Source organism: Macrobrachium rosenbergii, chromosome 13, assembly GCF_040412425.1.
Source record: "Macrobrachium rosenbergii isolate ZJJX-2024 chromosome 13, ASM4041242v1, whole genome shotgun sequence".
NCBI lineage: Eukaryota > Metazoa > Arthropoda > Malacostraca > Decapoda > Palaemonidae > Macrobrachium > Macrobrachium rosenbergii.
Window position 1 is genome coordinate 48,538,973 of NC_089753.1, and position 21,533 is coordinate 48,560,505.

The window sequence follows — 21,533 nt, forward strand, 5'->3', positions numbered from 1 at the left end:
ACAACGAGTTCTTAAAAAAAAAAAAAAGAAGTATCAATTAGAACGTCATACTAGCCGTCGTACATTTGGTCAAAGGATTTTACCCTATATGCTATTGGCCTAACGTGTACGCGCCTCAATGATACTGTTTTATAACAAAGTATTGTAAATATGGGACCGATTCTTTCTTAAAGTATGCTACACGAGTTAACTTGAATAACCACACTGGTTATTCATGCTTTTATTGTGCTTATTTGTCATCGTTGTCGGTTACGAATATATATTAGAAGACTATTCTTCCCGAGTACTGGGAATCAGGAATGTCTGCGCTTTTGTGCTAATGTTTAGATTTACTATTCTTAAATTAAATAAAAAAAACTTTGGTATTAAAATGCCAGAAGAAGTGCCCGTGTGAAAAGTGTCTCAAACTAACCATCTGGACTGATCAGATTACGTGGTATGGTAATATCACTTTATCAGTAAAAACGGAAGCTAGAAAAAGTGTGTGGACGGGATGAGTCAACTCTACGGTGCCAATGGCCCTGTGATTCCCTAGAACTTCCATAAATTTCCTCAAGTACTTTTGTAAGTGTATTTTAAAAAGTATAAAGAATTAGTTTAATTTGTATGTTAACTGGCTGTAGGTTTGTGTTGGTGAAATTAATGTTTTTTCCCAGGCACGTTAAAGTGTAAACAAATGCTCTTCAATTGCACAAGGTTTACACCAAGTTCGGGAGATTGTTGAAGTATGTTTTTTATCCAGTTATTTTCATGCTTCCATCGAATTTGAGATTGATTTTCCAGCAGTTGCGTAGTGTGATCTTTAAGTTCTTGTTAAATGCATGAAACAATTTTGAGAATGGTTATCTCGTGTAGTGTGCACTTCTCACAATCATTGTTTACGTAAGATACAGTAGATACTCGCGTTCATTTTCCCATCCCCCTTATTCGACAGTTATGGGGCACACCAGTGTCAAACCACTTTTTTGGGGGGAGGCGTTATGGGCTAGGGACCAACAGTAACAGTACCCAAAAATTTATAGAGCAAGAAAATGTAGCAAGGACAATTAGTGATAAAACCTCAATAAGGGCCCAGATCCTTGCTTGGGTAGGCTTAGTAAAAGTGTAAAATGTGGGTATGCTTCCTAACCTAAACTAGGGTGCTGGGCCTTTACCTTACATGGTGAAATTAATGCATTTTTCATTAAGGCTTTGATACAGTCTCACCTAACCTAGGGTGCTGGGTCCTTACCTGGGTAAAAGTGCAGAAGGGTTGCACACACTGTTTCAGCTGGTCGCAGATCAAAGACACAGGCTATTTCAACAGGAATGTGTGTTAATGTAACCTGTTTTTATAACCTGGTCGTAGGGGTTTAGTGAATTGTTTGCTTTTCCTTACCCCCATCCTGGGATCCCCCTCCCCCTTTCTAACATGACATCATGTTGAGCCTAACGATGAGTGTCCAGCTCTTGTGCAATATTACCCTTACCTTCACTTAACCTTGCACACTGATGCCTCATTGGCAAAGTGCTGGTTTGAAACAATAATATTGTTTCCCTTGAAGATGGGAGGTACGTAGAAGGCGCACATTTACTCTTTTCCCAGTTTTGGTAATTAATTCCTTCAGTACAGACTTCTTTTGGCTCTGCCCTAACATTACCAGTGAGTTCCCCACCAATAACTTGCTGTTCAGTTTTCCCATCCCCATTTCTTCTTCTGCAGCAATTATGGGAACATGAGAGCACCACAGCAACTTAAAGATGGTTTCATGTTCTTATCTGTTGAGGAAACTACTGTGCCCCCCTTCAGGAAGGTTAATAAGCAGTATACTGGGATAAGCATACACACACACACAGTAATACCCCACTTATATGATTATCCATTAACCAAATTAGCTTTTAAGTGCACCAAGAATATGTTGAGTCTGGTTGCTTTTATTGGCCTTAGTGAATCTCAATTAGCCTGGGCTATGATTAGAGGTTCCATATCCTAGGCCAGGGTTCTTCAAACTTTCCCTGACCCAGTTTTTACTAGTTAAGACCCATCAGAAAAATCTTGTACAAATGACCAGAAATATCAAAGAATACAAGGATAAAAACTTGAAATAACTGTTAAAAGGTATTATAATCAGAATTATAAACATGTTATTTATGTATATATATATATATAGTGTATGCTTAATTTCCACCATTAAACTTGTTTGTTGTTATCCTGGACCAATTTGGCTTGCAGGAAGATAAGGCGACACGCATACCAATGGTGGCATCAAGGCGATTTCTTTCCTTTAACTTGTTAAGACTGAGAAACCAGCCTCACATACTCGTATACATGGTTGAGGTAGCAAGAGAATGACACTTTTTACTCGTTGGGATAGTCCTTGGAAAGGCTTAGCCAAAAAGAGGACAATGTTTATGTCTTGTGCCTCATTCTTAATGAGTTATTACTACAGACTAACTCTTCTTCCTTACTAGGTGTTAAGTTTAATTCCACAACTGAATCTGGGTTCCCAAATACAAACGGATCTTTTGCAGTATTTTTTCTTTTAAATGGATAGTTTTTTCTTCTGGAAAAAAATACTTCTCAAAGCTGGCTGACAGAGACTGAAGATCTATATTTTTAAAAATTTTCTGCATACATTCTTGATTTAAAAGGCTTTTCCTCATGTTGTAAGGAACATGTGTGTTGGTTTGTTTTAACCTGTCAAATCTTTAATGATTTCTTAAATGCCTGTGCTTCCTGGTGTTTCTTGTAGTTTTAGAGGTTATTGAGCTTTGAGAAAATGTCTGCTAAATATGATGTTTGCAAGCCATTCATCCTGATAAATAGCTCCCCATTGGAGACTTCTTTTCAAGGGAATATATGTATCTCCATCCTTAATTCATATATCCTGGTTAGAACTCTTCCTTTCTAACTTCAGTATGATACAACAAGTGTTGACTGATCAGTTCCCATTTCACAGCAAAGTTGTTCAAACAAACGGCTATTCAATGAACTTCCTTTGATAAGATTGACAAGTTTTACAGCTTCATTTAGAAATTTTTTCAAGCTGGCAGGGATTCCTTTTGCAGCCAAACACGATGAATGCAATGATTCCAAGTTACATAATTAACTGCAGCCTCTGATATCTTGCTCACAATACGACTATTTTTCCTGTCATATTTGCTGCTCCATTTTAGTGACGCCCTTGTAGTTTGCCCAGTTCAGTTTATATTTTCCAGTTACACAGTCATTCAAAACTCTGAAGATCTCTGACCCTGTGTGAGTAGGTAAGGTTAAGCAGTAAGTACTTTCATCCTGCTGGATAGCATATTCTTCAACAGCCTGGGGCGTGAAACCAACTGAAATTCCAAATTTTCTGCAATATACCTAATCCTCCGAGATACTGTTGTGTCACTGAAGGGACACATTTAATCTTCTCTGCTAATTTCTCACCAAGCACTTACTATATCAAATGTAGCTGGAATGATAAGTTTTTCCCGTAAGTATATGGCACTATTCGATAAATAAGCCAATTGCTGATTTTTGATAAACAATTGTTTTTTTTTTTCTTTAAAAAATCTACTGATTTTCCAACTAGTTCAACATGTTTCGATTCAAATGCCTCTTTAATTTTGAAGGCTTCATACTTTCATTTGCAAGAACTTCATTGCAAATAACACTGTAGGTTCTTGTTTATCTTTATCATACTTAATAAATCCACCACAGAATTTTTCACTATATTGCCTTAGCTTAATTTCTTCTTCTTAGCAGAAGGCTCAGAACAGGGCACAGGCGGCGATGATGTTACCGGTAGGAGACATAGCAGAGCTTCTCTAGTCATTGGGTTCGTCTGTTTGCCTTTCTCGCCTGAACAAGAAGGCTTTGGTGCCTGAGTAGCAATGACACCCTTTCTGATAATAAATCGATCCATTTTATACGAGTGTGGTTGAATGAACTGTTTTATATAACTAAAGGAGACTAAAACTTAATGTAACTAATCATGTTCTGTTTCAAATCTGGATTATCCGTCGCAGGCTTAACGTCCATTCATGTTGCCACCACACCGCCAAGTCACCCATCACCTCTCTCGAAAATAGTAGTTCTGAGCCTGGTTGCTTAGGACTAGGTGGATCCATAGAATTCATATTTATCTTTTAGTACATAATATATTTTATTTTAGCCTGGCCTGCGACCCAGTTTGGAGGATTAGAGGTTCCGACTATCCGTAGTTTGAAGAACCCTGTGACCTAGGCTGTCCTTGCTTAGCGAGCCAATATGACATGAACCTAGAGTAAAGTAGTATAGTATAATTTTATACTTAAAACTAAAAAAAATTACGGAAAGGATTAAGTACAGTTTATTAAACTTAAACTGGGAGTTTTACCAACGTGATGTTTAGGTAATGGTTGCTTTTAGATTCATTTGAGGTTAATTTTAGATTCTCAGGAAGACAGAGTATTATGATATATAATCAGTTCCTTCATAAGTACTGACTGACGGTATCATCCCCGTTGTTCCAAGTGACCTGTTTTTCATTGTTGTTCCTTATGCCACTGCCACTAAGGAACTCAACACTGTTGAACCTCCAATAATAATTGCCTTGCCCGTGATGTTACAATTAGAACAGGCTATACTCCACTGACACTGCTTTCTGGCCTCGATAAGTTCAGAAGGCAGTGCTTGTAGTTTTTCTCAGTATTCATTTTTATTTTTTATGCTAGGTTTTTTGTACAGTAACTCTAGTATGGTATGGGTTCAATTATTTGTGACCTTGGCAGTTATACACTTATTAGATTACAAATCTTTATTTAACAAGTGGTCTTTCCCACGCTTAGGGCATACCAGTTCTCAGATACATTTGTCTTGCTCATGACCAAATTTCTGGTAATTGTGTGTATATATATTATATATATATATATATATATATATATATATATATATATATATATATATATATATATATATATATATATATATATGTGTGTGTGTGTGTGTGTGTGTGTGTGTCATGTATTACACCCAATTATTTTGCATTACATAGGTATACTGTGATTAAAGGAAAACAGTCATTTAAAAAATAAATTTATTTAACATTTACATAACAGACTAGCTTTTGTTAGTGTCCATATCCAGCTAACACACAGTATATAAAGTTATTGGAAGAATAAGACAAAAGAGGTAGAAGACTTAGATCTACCTGTATGAGATGGGAAGCTGGAGATGAGTGGAGATTTGTGGAAGTTAAAGCACAGGAGAGACATGAGTGGCAGAATTTCACTGAGGCCCAGTGAGTTGGAGTTTCTGAATGTATAGTCTAACTCTTCAGTGCCTTCACTGGGTGAATCCCCCATCTAGGTCTGTAGAGTGGTGTGAAAACTGCTTTTAATGTTTATCCCAGAGTTTCACGTTTCAGTGTTATTGGTACCTTTCTGCTTTATGAAGTGAGGTCTCAGTATGCCTAGATTTTTTATCTTTTTCCAAAGTTTTGGGATCAGTTTTGTTCAACTATGAAAAACTTCTCATTCAATCTCCACCCCTAAACGACGCACAACAGTTTTTAATCGCTCCTTGTTTCTAAAAAGCTGATGAAAGAGAGAGAGCCTGTGAAGAAGATCTTTCTTCCTCTCCTTAAGAACTTTGATTTCTTGTTGTAGTTGAGACGCAGTTGGTGGAAGACTCGTAGGCTGTACGTCATCTTGTTCTGGAAGTGTTGTTGGGAGGACATTCTTTGATTGCTGTTGTTTTTGTTGTTGTTGCTGCTGCATTATCAGCTGCACTGGGACGAGTACTACGGGTACATTAGTTGTAGAAACAAATGCAGGGGATTCCTTTGGAACAAGAGAGCTTAGATTTCTCTGGAGGGACACTACCGGCACGGCAGTTGCGGGTCCAAATCCAGAGGTTTGCTTAAGAACCCTTGGGTTTTGGTTATCAAGGACCATTTTTGTTACGTTGACTCTGCAGATTCTCTTTGCAGGAACACTCTCGTAAGTTTGACCCAGCACTTTGTTATTTGATGTGGCATTGTCAGTTCTTTCAAATTCCTGTTGATAAGCACGCTTACGCGACTGCACTGTGGATGAATCCTCAGAGGACTGGAACGGCTGGATGCCACTGATTGGGATTATTCTATGTACTTTCATTTTCCTCACTTGGGCAGAACTTATTGTCTTGCGTCGGTGTTGAACGTTGTGACTTGGTGGTTTGGTACTTATTGTCCTGCATTGATCCTGCTTGTTTTGACTTGTTGGTGCTTGTGGCAATGTTGAAGTCTTGGAGACGGAAGCTACGTAGAAGGACATTTTCTCGGTGCTTGCTGTGGGGTGATCAAAGGATACGACTTTAAAGCAAAATTCTATATGGTACGATAATGCCTTTCAAAAAGAAAAGGCTTGATAAAGCCAAATATTAAAGCAAAACTCTCGAAATATAGGTGTGCTTTTACCTTAGTTTTCAGTCAATAATACGTTATAGGCCTAAGAGCAGACTTGAGGAATTCAGTACTGTTTAAAATGTGCACCTCACTTCCCGCTCACACTTGTCAGTTGATGTGACTGAATGATTGCACCAAAATGTTCCCATATTTAAGCGGAGCTTGTGGAATGATATGACGAAACGTGCAGCAAACGTTGTAACTGATACCCGTTCGACGGTCATCTCATTCGATTTCGCCACCAAACGTAAGGTGATAACGTCGTATAACAGTGACGTCACATATCCGTAGATTATACGGGTGATTTTATACGGGCGACGTTAGGGTGTTCGTTTGTCTTTATTTGTTGGATTTTTGTGAAGAATGAATTACACACTTAAAGCAATGAAAGTTTGTGGATAAGTGTAAGTTAAATGAAAAACATACAAGAAAAACGATGATGAAGATTATAAGGTACAGCCGCCAATGTGGAATTAAAGAAAACGGTTTTATTTAAGTCAACAAAGAAAACGAGTATGTAAATTATATGGGTGGCTACATTATTATTATTATATTCCCTGTGGGGGTTAGTGCCTTCAGTGCACCTCATGCGGTGCACTGTAGGCATTACTTAAGGTTCTTTGTAGCCTGCCTTCGGACCCTAGCTGCAACCCCTTCCGTTCCCTTTACTGTACCTTCTTTCATATTCTTTTTCTTCCATCTTACTTTCCACCCTCTTCTAACAATTGATGCATGGTGCAACTGCGAGGTTATACACATGTTACACCTTTCAAGCCTTTTACTGTCAATTTCCGTTTCAGCGCTGAATGACCTCATAGGCCCCAGGGCTTGGCCTTTCGCCTAAATTCTGTATTTTATTAGTATTATATATTATTCGTAAACAAGGAAGTAAGATCATCCATAGCCTAAGCAAGCAGCCACGGAGTAGAAATGAAGAAAAAGAATAACAGAAAATCGGAAGAAATTAAATTGATCAGCAGAGAAACTCTTGTAGTAAGAAAAATTAACAAATAAAAATTAAATGAACCGACAAGACGTTTCCCAGTGACCGGAAAATTGCAAATGAATGGCTGTAACGATTATAGACATTTTTAAAGGACGTTTTCAGGAGACTGAACGTGTATAGCAAAAATCCTCCGGAAAATAGTTTCTTGTCCATGTTGCGTTTTAGTGCGTACGTAGGAAATATGCAAGAAACCGCATCATGCATAACGAAATCGGTGGTTGCCGGAAGCGTGAAATACATGTAATTTCCTGTGTGCTTAATATTTTGAATACTAAGCGTAGTATTACTTATTCGGGAATATGTAAATATACATATATAAATTATTATATATATATATATATATATATATATATATATGCTGTATATAGCGTAAGAATTTTGACATGAGATGTTCAGTTGCAAAAGCCTCTTTATCTTAAAGAAACTTCACTGTATCATACATAGATACTGTCTTGTATTTTTAGTGCTTTTTATTTTAATTTTAGTGTGACATTGATAAGTTGGTAGTCACTGCTAACACTGATGTCCTTTTGTATATATATATATATATATATATATATATATATATATATATATATATATATATATATATATATATATATATATATATATATATATAATTTATACACACAAAAAGACATCAATGTTAGCAGTGCCTACCAACTTATCAGTGTCACAATAAAATTAAAATTAAAAGCACCAAAAAAAGTGACAGTATCTATATATGATACAGTGAAGGTTCTTGAAGATAAAAGAGGCTTTTGCAATCGAACGTCAAAATAGATTTTCAGCTCTAGAAACCATATGTGGGAGAGTGCAGAAATCAGTGAGAACTGACTCAACATCAAAAACTTGTATCAGTCTGCTGGGCAAAGGAGTAGGCACACTGGGATATGGGTTAGCATGACAGGAACTTGAGATGTTGGATGAAACTTAGTATACGGTTGAGAATAGACAAAAACAAATGTACATATAGCAAAATTTAAATGAGGAGATGAAGAACGCCAAGTAGAGAGTGCAAAGTGCTCAAGTTTAGAATATTTGGATGAGTTGATGAAATGGATACAGCCATGCATTCGGTGAGTGAAACGATAAAAGGAAAATACCTGTCCAAAAGAGGGATTAGGCCCATAATAGCTTCAAAGAAAGAAGAAGACAACACTGGGTGGAACATTTTTGTGACATCATACAGGAGTGATTTAGGGGAACACATAGTCAGAACTGGCCTGCAGAATAATGCTATTTTGTATATCTAAGCGAAAAAACATAGAATTGATTGATCCCGTAGTATTATAATAACAGGATCTAAAACTATTGTCCCGAAAACATTAAATTTTATATTTATACAGCTAACAAATAAACTATTATTAAAGTCCGCGTCTTTATAATCTTGACCCCATTCTGCACAAGATGTTCAAGGGAGATTTAAAAGAGAAACTTCTAATAACAAGTAATTCTTGTTAATTCCTTCATCCTCTACTTGGTTCATCCAGTACCTGAGCAAATCCATGACAGCTGTTCTTCATCTCAAGATCAGCCTCAGATGTAATGGTCTTCTTATGCGCTAAGTAGTTGTATATTCCTTTAGTCTTATTTGTTATTTGTAAAAGCAATTTGTTAATCCTTTTTCTGTTGCATGTGTTATAGTTTGCCTGAGATTGCCTTAGGATAAAAGCAAAAGATCTTGCACTCCATAATTTCACTATGTTTCACGACGGCAGATGTTATAAATTATACATACACGCATATATATATATATATATATATATATATATATATATATATATATATATATATATATATATATATATATATATATATGTTTTTGTGTGTCTCCAGTGGTTTGTATGCTTGTCCGTACTGTCCCCCTAGCATACATATTGTCATTTCTACCACTATGCATCAGTCCCTCGTCAATGGTTTACAGATTAAGTAGATACCGGTCAGAGCCTGCACCCAAATTCTTATTTTTTTACCTTGTGTAATAAGCGAATTACGTGTTGATGTGATTATATTCAAATATGCGTACAAATATAAATATGTAATTTTTATTTATTTGTTTATTACATACAAGAAAACTTCCTTAATGCCTCCATTTATTGCTTCATGCTAATTGCTAGCACGAAGGTTTACACGATTGTCAGCAGTTCATTTCCCATCTCCAGAACACTACAATTTACTTGGTACGTTTCATTTCACCCAAGGCTCTCTCGCCCGTTTAACGTCAGTTGCGGTCTTTATATATTACGATAATTGCTCCCTACCTAATTAAGACGAATTGCCCTCTCTGAGAGATTCCCAGCAACTCACGCGTTGCTTACTTCTTGTTTGAATTGCTGGAACAGTTTTTGTGACTTTCGGGAAATTCGGCGGTTTTAAGAATGGCCCATTCATACGTTAGGCGCTAAACTCAATTTGGTTAAAAGTCTGGTAGTCATGTAAGTGGAACCTCTCTCTCTCTCTCTCTCTCTCTCTCTCTCTCTCTCTCTCTCTCTCTCTCTCTGCTTTGCTGCATAGTGTTCATTTCTAGCCAAGCCAAATTTGGGGCCCTGTTGATTTGATTATATGGTTTCTACATAATATATATTTTTTTAATTATGATAAAACGAAACAAATTTGAGCTTACAGACGCGCAGATTGGAAAACTGACAGTGACAGGTTCATAAAATCGATAAGTCAATTAGGACAAAGAGCCCTGCTTCAAAAAAAAAAAGAATAAATATATCAAATATTGACACCATAAGCCAAAGTTTTTAATCTATATTTTAGACACAGTAAGTCTTGCAAGTCTTTTTTTTTTTTTAATCTATATTTCAGACACACTAAGTCTTGCCAAAGTTGAGAAATGACCTGACTTGACGGGACAATTAAGGGGAAAGTTTTGCGCATGCGCAGGTTAGCAAAGAAATAGCCAAAATGTTTATATTTACAGAGTATTGGCATCTTGGGGTCTTAGTAGGCAGTTTGACAGTGTCGAGGAGGGACAAGGTAACGCTGTTTCATTTTTACATGCGGTAATCGAAGTAAAATTCCTTTTTATCAAATCTTAGACGGAGTAAGTCATACTCTGGGAATCGTTGACGTTGAACAGCTGTGTATGACAGATTTCTTTGAAGAATCGTGCATGCGTGGTAGCGCTTCCTTGAGACGTAAGTTAAGGAAGAAATGTATCTTTGCGTAATGAGAAATTCATGAGAGAATGGGTGATTTGGGAGATACCACAGAAAACGGGAATTTGAAATATGATTTATAAAATTGTTTACCATATTGGAGTTCAATTGTGATCTAAATGGAAAGTGGATTGATATTTACTTATTCTTTTCTTAATTAAGTAAGAATAATTTGAGCCAATGAACTTTCTCTTCTCTTAAGAATAGGCAGGTTAAGTGATTCAGTGAATATAAAGAAAGTCAAGAGAACTTTAATTTTGAATCGGCCATAAACCTTCATTTTGAATTATGAGTTTTTGGTGGAACTGACTTTGTATTCATTTTTCAGCGTTTGCTGAAAAGCCATATAAGATTTTTTTTTTGTAATTTAAGTAGATGATACAGTAATTTCCTTTTGATATATTTTATATACAAAAATACATGAAAAATTACGTGCATGTGTTGTAATACATACAGTATATATATATATATATATATATATATATATATATATATATATATATATATATATATATATATATGTAAATAAATATATATATATATATATGTGTGTGTACATACATTTATCTTCGCCTTTAACGTGCATTTTTCCCATTATTATATGGGGTAGCACGATGCCTTCTTTGAAGGACTTTGATTTATGGTGGGGTAGAGGCCGTAGCCTCGATCGGCTGCCCTGCTTAGACCCCGGTAGCGAATGTGTACATGTTACAAACCCCAGCTCCCTTTCTCCCAGCAGCGAGGATAGGTTGACAGTTCGAGACGTGTGAGGTGTCTGTTATGTTTTTGAAGGTGTTGGAGTGGCTTTATGTGTGTATTAATCTGTAACACCCATTTGCTTTCAGATCCGTTGATTACATACGTAATCCCGGGTGTCTACACGGATAGCAATATCGGTCCGGGATTATAGACTTTTTGACATATTTACATTTATATATATGTATATTTTTATGTTTTGTAATACGTATATCCTCCTATAATTTTGAATATTTACTTCTTTTTATGATTGTTGATAATGTGTCATATTTAGTTTGGCATCAGATCTCAAAAGAACTAATGATTGATTAACCTAATAGCGTAATTTAGAATTGTTAATACAGTTTTAATAGTAACGTAGTTTTGAATAATATCTTTCTTGGTAAAAGCGTAGTATTTGAACACGTGTGTGTGTGTGTGTCCAGGAAGGGCTTGTTTCATTTCAATTGTCATCAGTTCAGATAAGAGCGAGCGCTTTGTTTTGGGTTAGTGATGACAGGTTGCGAAAACAAACGCAGTTTCGTCCCATACGGGCTTGAGACGAGTGATTTCACGTTGTTACATGTTCGAGTCACGTACGCCACTTGGAGAGAAAGAATATGTGTCTTGATCAATTACGTCATGTTTTGTAAGATTGCGTTCAAAATGTTTTGCTGGGATGACGTAACTTTCTTCTAGAAGCTTCTCCATTGTATCTCGCACCCAAAATGCTTTAGTGACGTCACCTCCCTGCTTCTAGAACTTCCCTTTTATATCTCGTACCCAAAATGCTTTAATGACATCATGTAATTGTTTTATGTGTTACTGAAATTCTAAAATGTATTTCATTCTGATTCCTGAGACCAGTCGAATTGGTTCCCTCTCTCTCTCTCTCTCTCTCTCTCTCGTTCTTAGAAAGAGCTTATTTTAACGTAGTGTTTTGTGGTCACATATTAACATTAACTTTTGAGATCTGAATTTAGTAAAGTTATTTGGTTCGTAACGGCGCCTGGTAAAAAGTGTGTTTCGTGTAACGCAGCTGCACAAGTGATTTACAGAGGTTTTCACAAATTTGTGTAAGGTAACGTGAATTTTACTTATTAATACCATGGTATGATAAGTTAGGAAATTTTGAACAAGTGAAATCATTAGTGTAAATCTTATGTGTATTTTTGTGTGTTTTTCTGTTTACAATCTCTTTTTATTTTCACATTTTTATGTTTGTGATGTAACATTTATTTACATAGCATTTTAAATATTTCTTGGTATAATTTAACATTGCATACTTGATTTCATTTATTAAGATTTTCTTTTTAAATCTTGAGTAATTCTTGATAGTTTAAATTTTGCTTGATTAATTTAAATTCCTGATAAAGTTTTTGTGAATTAGTTTTGTTTCATAATTTAATTCAAGAATTAATTGAGTGTTGTATTATTTTCAAGTAATAATAAATTTTTCAGATTGTGAATTCTAATTAATTGTGAAGTCTAGTTATAAACTTTGAACCTGAAAATAAATTTTTGTATTTAACATTTTTAGAAAAAGTGTTTCATTTATTGATCACCAGTGAATACAATTGATTGTGTGTGCATAAGGCAAAGTGAAAACATGTTTTGTTCTTTTAGTTTTGCTAAAGTGAATTAAGACCAGGGAAACAGTTAGAGTTTTTTGATGGAGTGATGCCCTTCTTCTCTAGAATATTTCTAGTTTAATTTTTGATACCTCACACATATTCTGATAGACTTAGTTTGATTTTTCAAGTGATTGATAAATAAGTTTTTTCTTAAGGGATCACTGTTACCTTTAGAGTACTCAGTCGTAATAATTAATGTTATGAGAGTTCAGGTATCTGGCTAAAGTGAGGTATATTTTTGAATCTTGAGAGTAGTTATGTAGTAACCAGGTACTTGATACGCTTCGTGACAATATATATATATATATATATATATATATATATATATATATATATATATATATATATATATATATATATATATATACTGTATACATATGTGTATACGAATACATGTATGCACGTATGTATTGTTTACATATAGTATTCATTCATGCTCATCGTTCTATCTATTACAGAATGAAGCGGGAAAATCAGACGACTCCCAAACAAACCGTGTGGTTTACCACATCACACAAAGTAGTACCAGTGATTCCTCATGACATCCCAAGGTAAGGAGACAGAGAGAGAGAGAGGAGGGTGGATCTATATATATACATGGGCTTCTATATAGTCCGTTTGTGAAAAATATGGATTGTAATTTGCTGGGAGAGAGAGAGAGAGAGAGAGAGAGAGAGAGAGAGAGAGAGAGAGAGAGAGAGAGAGAGAAAAAGAGTGGATCTGTATTATACGTGGGCTTCTTTATGGTACATTTGTAAAAGATATGGATTGTTTAATTATCAGGTTACTAGTACAAGTTGTAGATAATATATTTATCGTAGTCATATATAGTAAGTGTATTTCTGTATGGTCTATTTGTGAAAAATTTTGAGTTTTTCATTGTCAAGTTAAGCGTAAATATATATGATCATTATCATTATCGTAGGCATATTTGACAAGTGTCTTAAGACTTTCAGGTTACAAATGTGCCGTCAGTACTGACACATCTATACTAACATTATTATCGTCCACAAAAGGTTGCATGTCGATTTTGACAAATTGTCATTGAATGACATGATTATCACTAATGACACGCGAAAGGAATTGAAGAAGAAGAGGAAAGAGTTAATTGCCAGTCAAACATTGACTACAGGCAGATGAGTGTTTACCTGTATCAGGTAAAACACCAAAAATTGATAATTCGTTGTACGTGGTCTTATCTCTGATGACGTCATAATCACATTACAGGACTTCCCGTACATTTTTATCACTAACGAAGATAGACGGTAATGTGCTTCCCAACGTGTCTGTCAGTTCGTAAAGCCATTGATGAACATTGAGGAAATTTTTAAAAATTATTTTACACACAATGTACCGCGTGAATTTTCATTGAAATTTCCCCAAGTTTTCAGAGTTTGGTAGAGATGTATAATTATAAATTATTTTTACACAAAATACTCTATAAATTATTACGAAAATTTTCCCCAAAGGCGGTCATCGTTGTATGCAACAAGTTTTCAGAGTTTGGGAAGAGATTGGGGCGTAGCTTATGAGAGATTGGGACGTAGCTTTTGAGAGTTTGGGACGTAGCTTTTGAGAGATTGGGACGTAGCTTTTGAGAGATTGGGACGTACCTTTTGAGAGTTTGGGACGTAGCTTTTGAGAGTTTGGGATGTAGCTTTTGAGAGATTGGGACGTAGCTTTTGAGAGTTTGGGACATAGCTTTTGAGAGATTGGGACGTAGCTTTTGAGAGTTTGGGAGGTAGCTTTTGAGCAGAAGGGACCATTCAGTGGGGCGGGGATGCATATTACTTAGCCTTGACGGAGGTTTGTGGTCTCCGAATATCCTTGTCGAAATTCTCTGATAGATCAGTAAGCAGGTAATTGCATTGTGATTTGTGTGTGAATATACATTTTGCGTATATTTATCATATACTTGCGTTGGCTATTTTCGAGTACTATTGTTAGCTTATCCAATAAGTATATAAACAAAGATTAAGAAAAACTTTTGTAACAGAATTAGATGTATTGTAATAAACAATAATCCTGTAAGCTTTTACACAAATTTAAAGTAAAATTTTTATATAGGAATTAAATGTTTTGTAATAAACTCTGATCCTATGAACTTAATTACAGATATAAAACAGGACGTCTGTAAAGGAATTAAATGTTTTGTAATGGACTTTAATCCTGTAAGCTTCTAAACAAAGATAGAGTTTAACTCATGTGATAGAATTAAATGTTTTGTAATCAACGTTAATCCTATAAGCTTAAATACAAAGATAATGTAAGACTTATGTAACAAAAATTACACGTTCTGTGATAGACTGGGATCCTGTAAGCTTATACACAAATATAAAGCTAAACTTTTGTTACAATTAAATGTTTTACAATGAACTTTAACCCTGTAAGTTTATAATCAAAGATAAAGCAAAATTTACGTAACAGAATTAAATGTTTTATAACAGACTCTAATCCCATGAACTTATAAACAAACATAAAGCTAAACTTACGTAATACAAATTACATATTTTGTCATCAACTCATCGATACGATCTCAGAAGAAGAGAACCGCCTTGTACCGGAAATGTTATTGGAACATGTAGCCGCCCCTTCCCCCCTCCCCCCATCAGTGAGTGACGTCCTTGGGTTTTTAAAATGGTATAGCGTTATACGTTAATGATAGTCTTCTAAAAGGACAAGCGAGAGATACGGGAATTTTCGAATTGAAATGTCACTTTTTTGTTTTGTATGTGACGCTGGGAAGTTTTATAATTATTATTATTATTATTAATTCGGATTGCACAACCATTATGTGAAGCTTGCCTAAAGATTTTAGAGGGAACAAGAAATAAATAAATAATGAAAGTATGGATGTAGATAGATATTTTCTCGGTCGTATATAATAGTGTTTGTGGTTTATTTGTACGTCAATGAGATTTCGTATCCTATTGCCTTTATAGGTTTCGACTTCAGCAAAATTATGAATTTTTTACATTTTTTATGATTGTTGTTATCCTCATGTAAACTCTCTATGTTATTTTGGCTTTAAATTTGAAGGTTTTCTACAAAATTTCATATTTTCTCTTCTTTTTCTCATTATTATTATTATTATTATTATTATTATTATTATTATTATTATTATTATTATTATTATTATTATTATTATTATTAGCTTTTTACTTCATCCCTAGAGAGAGTTCCATGTTATTATTATTATTATTATTATTATTTTTATTATTATTATTATTATTATTATTATTATTATTATTATTATTATTATTATTATTATTATTATTACAGCATCCCAACAGAAAGCTCCTTGTTGTACTGTATATCAAGAAGTAACCCACTGTCCTTCATATAAAAATAGAACTTTTTTTCCTGGCTGAAATACAATGACTCATTTATACTTATTTTTAGAAGCTGCGTTATTTTGAGGAAAACTGAAGTCATATATTTCTGATACGGCTGAGTGGCTGTCACTAAATGTTACCAGTTTGCGAAGACACTATGTAAATGTTTCACTATGCATGTGCGTTTGTAATACTGTTTACGAAAGGCATTTCTTGCAAAATGTTTTTAAGTTTTTCAAGGGTAAATAATTATGTGTATGTGCGTTTGTAATACTGTTTAAAAAAGTTTTTTTTTTTTCATAATGTTTTTCAGTTGTTTTCAGAGTAAATAGTTATGTGTGTATGTGCGTTAGTAATACTGTTTAAAAAAGGCTTTCTTTCAATTTTTTTCAGTTGTTTTAAGGGAAAATATTTATGTGTGTATGCGTTTATAATACTGTTTAAAATAGTTTTTTTTCCATAATGGTTTTCAGTTGTTTTTAAGGTAAATATTTGTATGTGTATGTGCGTTTGTAATACTGTTTAAAAATAGGCTGTTTTTTTTTATAATGTTTTTCAGTTGTTTTAAGGGGAAATATTTATGTATGTATGTGCGCTTGTAATAATGTTTAAAAAAGTTTTTTTTTTTCATAATAATTTCAGTTGTTTTAAGGTGAATATTTATGTATGTATACGCGTTTGTAATACTGTTTAAAAAAGTCTTTTTTCCATAATGTTTTTCAGGTGTTTAATGGTAAATATTTATGTATGTGGGTGCGTTTGTAACTCAATTTAATAAAAAAGGATTTTGTTGCTTTTTTCCAATTGCTAGAGTTGACCTCATTCGCGAAGGTCAGAATTTCCGTTAGTACTGCCGCCCATTGTGCCATTTATCCAGCAACTGGAGCATATTCGATTCTCTCCCCCAAACGAGTAAATAATGAACAATTCGCAGCGTCTTCTCTGAGAGAGAGAGAGAGAGAGAGAGAGAGAGAGAGAGAGAGAGAGAGGCTGTGCGATGCGGGACAATTCACCAGAGTGGTAAAATAGAACGCGCCGACGAAAACCAACCGCAGACGCGCATGACATCACAAAAGAACGCGACCTTGGGGCACCTCGGAACGGTTTCGCGCGATTACCGCCAGAAAAGTTTTTTTTTTTTTTTTTTTTTCCTTTCGTTTTTCGTCTTTGTTGTCTTTTTTTTATATATATGATCGGAAACCAGACGGAAAGCTGTAGAGAGAGAAAGTGGAAGGAGGAAGTGATAGACATGATTCTTAAAAGAAGGAAGTTTGTAAGTTTTAGATAACGGAAGATATATGAGAGTTTTAAACTTATCAACAGAGAGAAAGACGCGTTATCTTAGAGTGCTTTATTGTTTGTCAGGTGTTCATTGTCGTGTTCGGTTTTTTTAAAAATCGACAATGGAGTGAAATATGACTTCCTCATTCGGCGCATACCTCTGCCGATTGAAAACTCCATGAACCTGAATACGTCTAAAAAATCTATTGAATTTACCTTTAGCCAACATTCCAACCTTCCAGAAAATTAACTGAAATCATTCCTTAACAATTTTCGTTTTAAGTTTTTTTTAGACGCACAGACAAAACCTCCCTTAGATTAGTTTTTGCAGGTATCAGAATAAAATAAAATAAGTCACTATTTTGACCCCTGATTAAGAAATTAGGGCAAATATTGGAAATGACCCATTGGGGAATACCTAGTTATCTCCGCTTTCTAGGTAATTTTGTCCCTGGGAAACCCTGAAGACTCTTAGTTTCTGTAGATTTCTAGAATGTAGATTAAATTCCATTTTTTAAGGCTCCCCCATACTATTTCCCTAGTGCACAGTACCCATTTTCTTAAAATTTAGTGCTTTTTGGGTACCTGACATTCTGGATTCTTGCCATGTTTGGTGTTGACATATAAAGTGTTACATGTTGCATAATAAGTAATGACTATAGGTTCTTTTCAATTTTAACCCTTTGCATGGCATTCTGCCCTTGACGTGTTAGCAATCACATTCTTTCTCTTATCACTTATTTGTCCTTAGCTAGGTTTTCAGCTACCTTTCTCCAAGTACCAAGATGAAGATGGTAACTAACCTCTTTCCAGAGCTCCTGGACATTCAGATGGGTATGACAGTGACATTTGTAACTTTGATGAATAAGTTGGTTCTCTAGGCGAATGAATTCAATTTTATTTTGAAATTTTTACTGAATATATATATATACATATATATATATATATATATATATATATATATATATATTTATATATATATATATATTATATATATATATATATATATATATATATATATATATATATATATATATATATATATCAGTAAAATTTCAAAATAAATTTTAATTAATTTCTTTAGAGAACCAACTTCTTAGGCAAGGCTGTAGATGTCAATGTCATACACAGGATATTGTCTAGGAGCTCTGGAAAGAGGTTAGTACCATCATCATCTCGGCACTCAGAGATGGCATCTGAAAACCTAGAAAACCTAGAATATATATATATATATATATATATATATATATATATAATTTTATATATAATTTTATAGTTTATTGAACTATCTAAAATGAGGATCCTACAATGCCCTATTAATATTCTTTACTAATGAATGAATCATAAACAAAGATGAAGGATACTCGCCGTTTACCACAGAGATCCTTCGTTTGTTCCTTAAGGACACTCATCCAAGACGGTGAGGGAACTCTTCTGTTCCTCATGGAAGATATATATATTACTTGAAGGAAATTTGCATATTATTTTTATGATGAAAATCAGTAATAACTATAAGGTAATTCAATAATTACTTTAGAAATATTCAGATAATATACAAAATAATTGTCATTGATGAATGCATTCTTATTATTTTTTTTTATTATTATTGAATAACCCAAATCATGAAGCTTGTATATGGAAATGACAACCTTTAAAAATATAATTGTATTAATAAATTTGTCAGACAGACTTTCAGGAAATATCCTCTCTCTCTCTCTCTCTCTCTCTCTCTCTCTCTCTCTCTCTCTCTCTCTCTCTCTCTCTCTCTCTCTCTCTCTCGTGAAAGATACTGCTACCAGATTGTATCCTATCTCGATTGCATGCAACAATTGCAGACAGTGATCTGCAGAATTGAACAACGGACCGATTGTCCATTATTTCCGGAATTGGTTCTAAGATACAGTTTGTATGAAGTGTTGTACTTTATATGTATATGTACATATATATGTATACATATATATTTGTATATATATGTATTTATATATGTACATGTATATATATATTTATATTATGTACTTTTTGTATGTATATATATATATATATATATATATATATATATATATATATATATATATATATATATATATATATATATATATATATATATATATATATATATATATATATATATATATATATATATATATATAGCTTGATTACGGAAGTAAAGTGGAACCACGCCTTCTCCTAAAAATGACTTAATTCATCGTGTAACCATTTTTTTTCTCTCGACAGATTTTCTTTTTACAATTTATATTTTCTCCGCTCCAGTGATTCTTTGTGTGTGCCTTGTTATCAATGCAATCTCGCTCATGCGATTCTTGTTATTCTTGTTCGTATTCATCTCCCTAGCGTTATTTCCCGTTGTTAAAAGCGTTTATTGTTCGCGTAATTAAGGGCAGTTTTTAAACACGATGAATGATCTGCTGAGTTCCCGTTAGTCACACTTATATTTACGTGCGTCATTCTCTCATAGGATTTCCGTTATGTCAACCGTTATTATCGTTATTTCTCGCTATTGCTCGTTATTTCAGCTGGCCATTCGTTCCGCCGACCAAAACGCCTTTGGATTCAACGACTGAACTTGAAGATACCGGCGTTTGGTCTCTTGGGACTTTGATAAAGAGAGAACAAGATATGATTATTTGCTGTTGACTCGGAAGTAATTTTATCTTTTTTGCAGCCTTTTGGGGGGGTGACAGTACTGGGTCTTGAATAATAATAATAATAATAATAATAATAATAATAATAATAATAATAATAATGATGATGATTATAGTTTACACCGTAACAAGAACCAATGTTTATTGATGAAAAATAGTGTATTATTTGATTTTATTCCTTACCGTGTGGTCCTTATTGAGCAAAAAATTTAAACTGGTAGATTACACAAAGTAGGTACACACACACATACACACGCACACAAATAGTATGTATACTATTTGGCCCTATTTTCTCTCTTATGCAATTTCTATTGAAGTCAATGGAATTATTTGCAGAGACTATCTTTTTATTTAGGTTTAGAATCAGTCTGTACTTCTTCTTTTGGATTCACTTTGAAAAGTAAGAAGCATAGACTGATTTAGAGTTTAAATGAAAAGATATATGAAAATAATGCCATTGACTTCAGCAGAAATTACAAATTATATATATATATATATATATATATATATATATATATATATATATATATATATATATATATAATATATATATATATATATATATATATATATATATATATATATATATATATATATATATATAGAGAGAGAGAGAGAGAGAGAGAGAGAGAGAGAGAGAGAGAGAGAGAGAGTATATAATGAGTCTATATAAGTTACAGACTACTTTATGAATTCGTTTTGAAGTGTGACCTTTCCTTGACATCCAGCAACGTTTAGGAAAATCTTCCGCTCAAGTTGACTAATTGGGAAAACAGACAGAAACAAGACAAAGTCCTTGATGTCTCTTGTGCATTTCTGTATATAAATAAATATGCAGGAAACAGTACGCATTGCGTTCTGTTACATGGCATCGTAATTACCTGGCTGTTATAGCCTTTGGTTTTTAGTGAGTGAGTATTATTACGTAATTCTGTGTTTTCTAGTTTTCCTTAGTCAGCGAATTTTTGCGTGAGATTAACCAAGTAGTCCTAAGTATGAGTAAACCAAAGGCCCACTGTGACATCCAGCTACTCCCCAGGTTAACCAAGGTTCCCCTGTGATATCTAACTACCCTCTGGGGTAACAAAGGACCGCCACCTGAGTTAACCAAGTAGGCCTACATATGAGTAAACCCTACTGTGTTATCCCTAGGTTATCCAAGGTTCCCCTGTGATGTTCAACTTCCCTCTAGGGTAACCAAGTATCCCCGTGATATCCATCCTCATCTGAGTTCACCAAAAACCTATGGATAAACCAAAGACTCATTGTGATATCCATCTACTCCTAAGATTAATCAAGGTTCCCTTGTGATATCTA

At 34.1% G+C, this 21,533-nt stretch overlaps 2 protein-coding genes across 2 annotated transcripts in view; one reads left to right on the forward strand and one right to left on the reverse strand.

Annotated features, from left to right (window-relative positions):
* The first annotated feature begins 449 nt into the window (after positions 1–449).
* Positions 450–21,533, forward strand: part of LOC136845285 (metalloreductase STEAP4-like) — a 112,812-nt gene continuing 91,728 nt past the window's right edge. The window contains exons 1-2 of the mRNA XM_067115441.1: positions 450–564; positions 13,396–13,488. Coding sequence (XP_066971542.1) covers positions 13,397–13,488 — 92 coding nt within the window. The 5' untranslated portion in view covers positions 450–564; position 13,396. The remainder of the gene's footprint in view (positions 565–13,395; positions 13,489–21,533) is intronic.
* Positions 4,997–6,605, reverse strand: LOC136844685 (myb-like protein K). The gene is made up of 2 exons (XM_067113931.1): positions 6,405–6,605; positions 4,997–6,275 (listed from the first exon to the last, which is right to left on the reverse strand). Exon 2 carries the CDS (start codon positions 6,259–6,261, stop codon positions 5,479–5,481), a length of 783 nt encoding a protein of 260 aa, XP_066970032.1. The 5' UTR covers positions 6,262–6,275; positions 6,405–6,605; the 3' UTR covers positions 4,997–5,478.

Excerpts from the sequence above, each read along its gene's own strand:
- LOC136844685 (XM_067113931.1), bottom strand. The coding sequence starts at position 6,261 with ATGTCCTTCTACGTAGCTTCCGTCTCCAAGACTTCAACATTGCCACAA.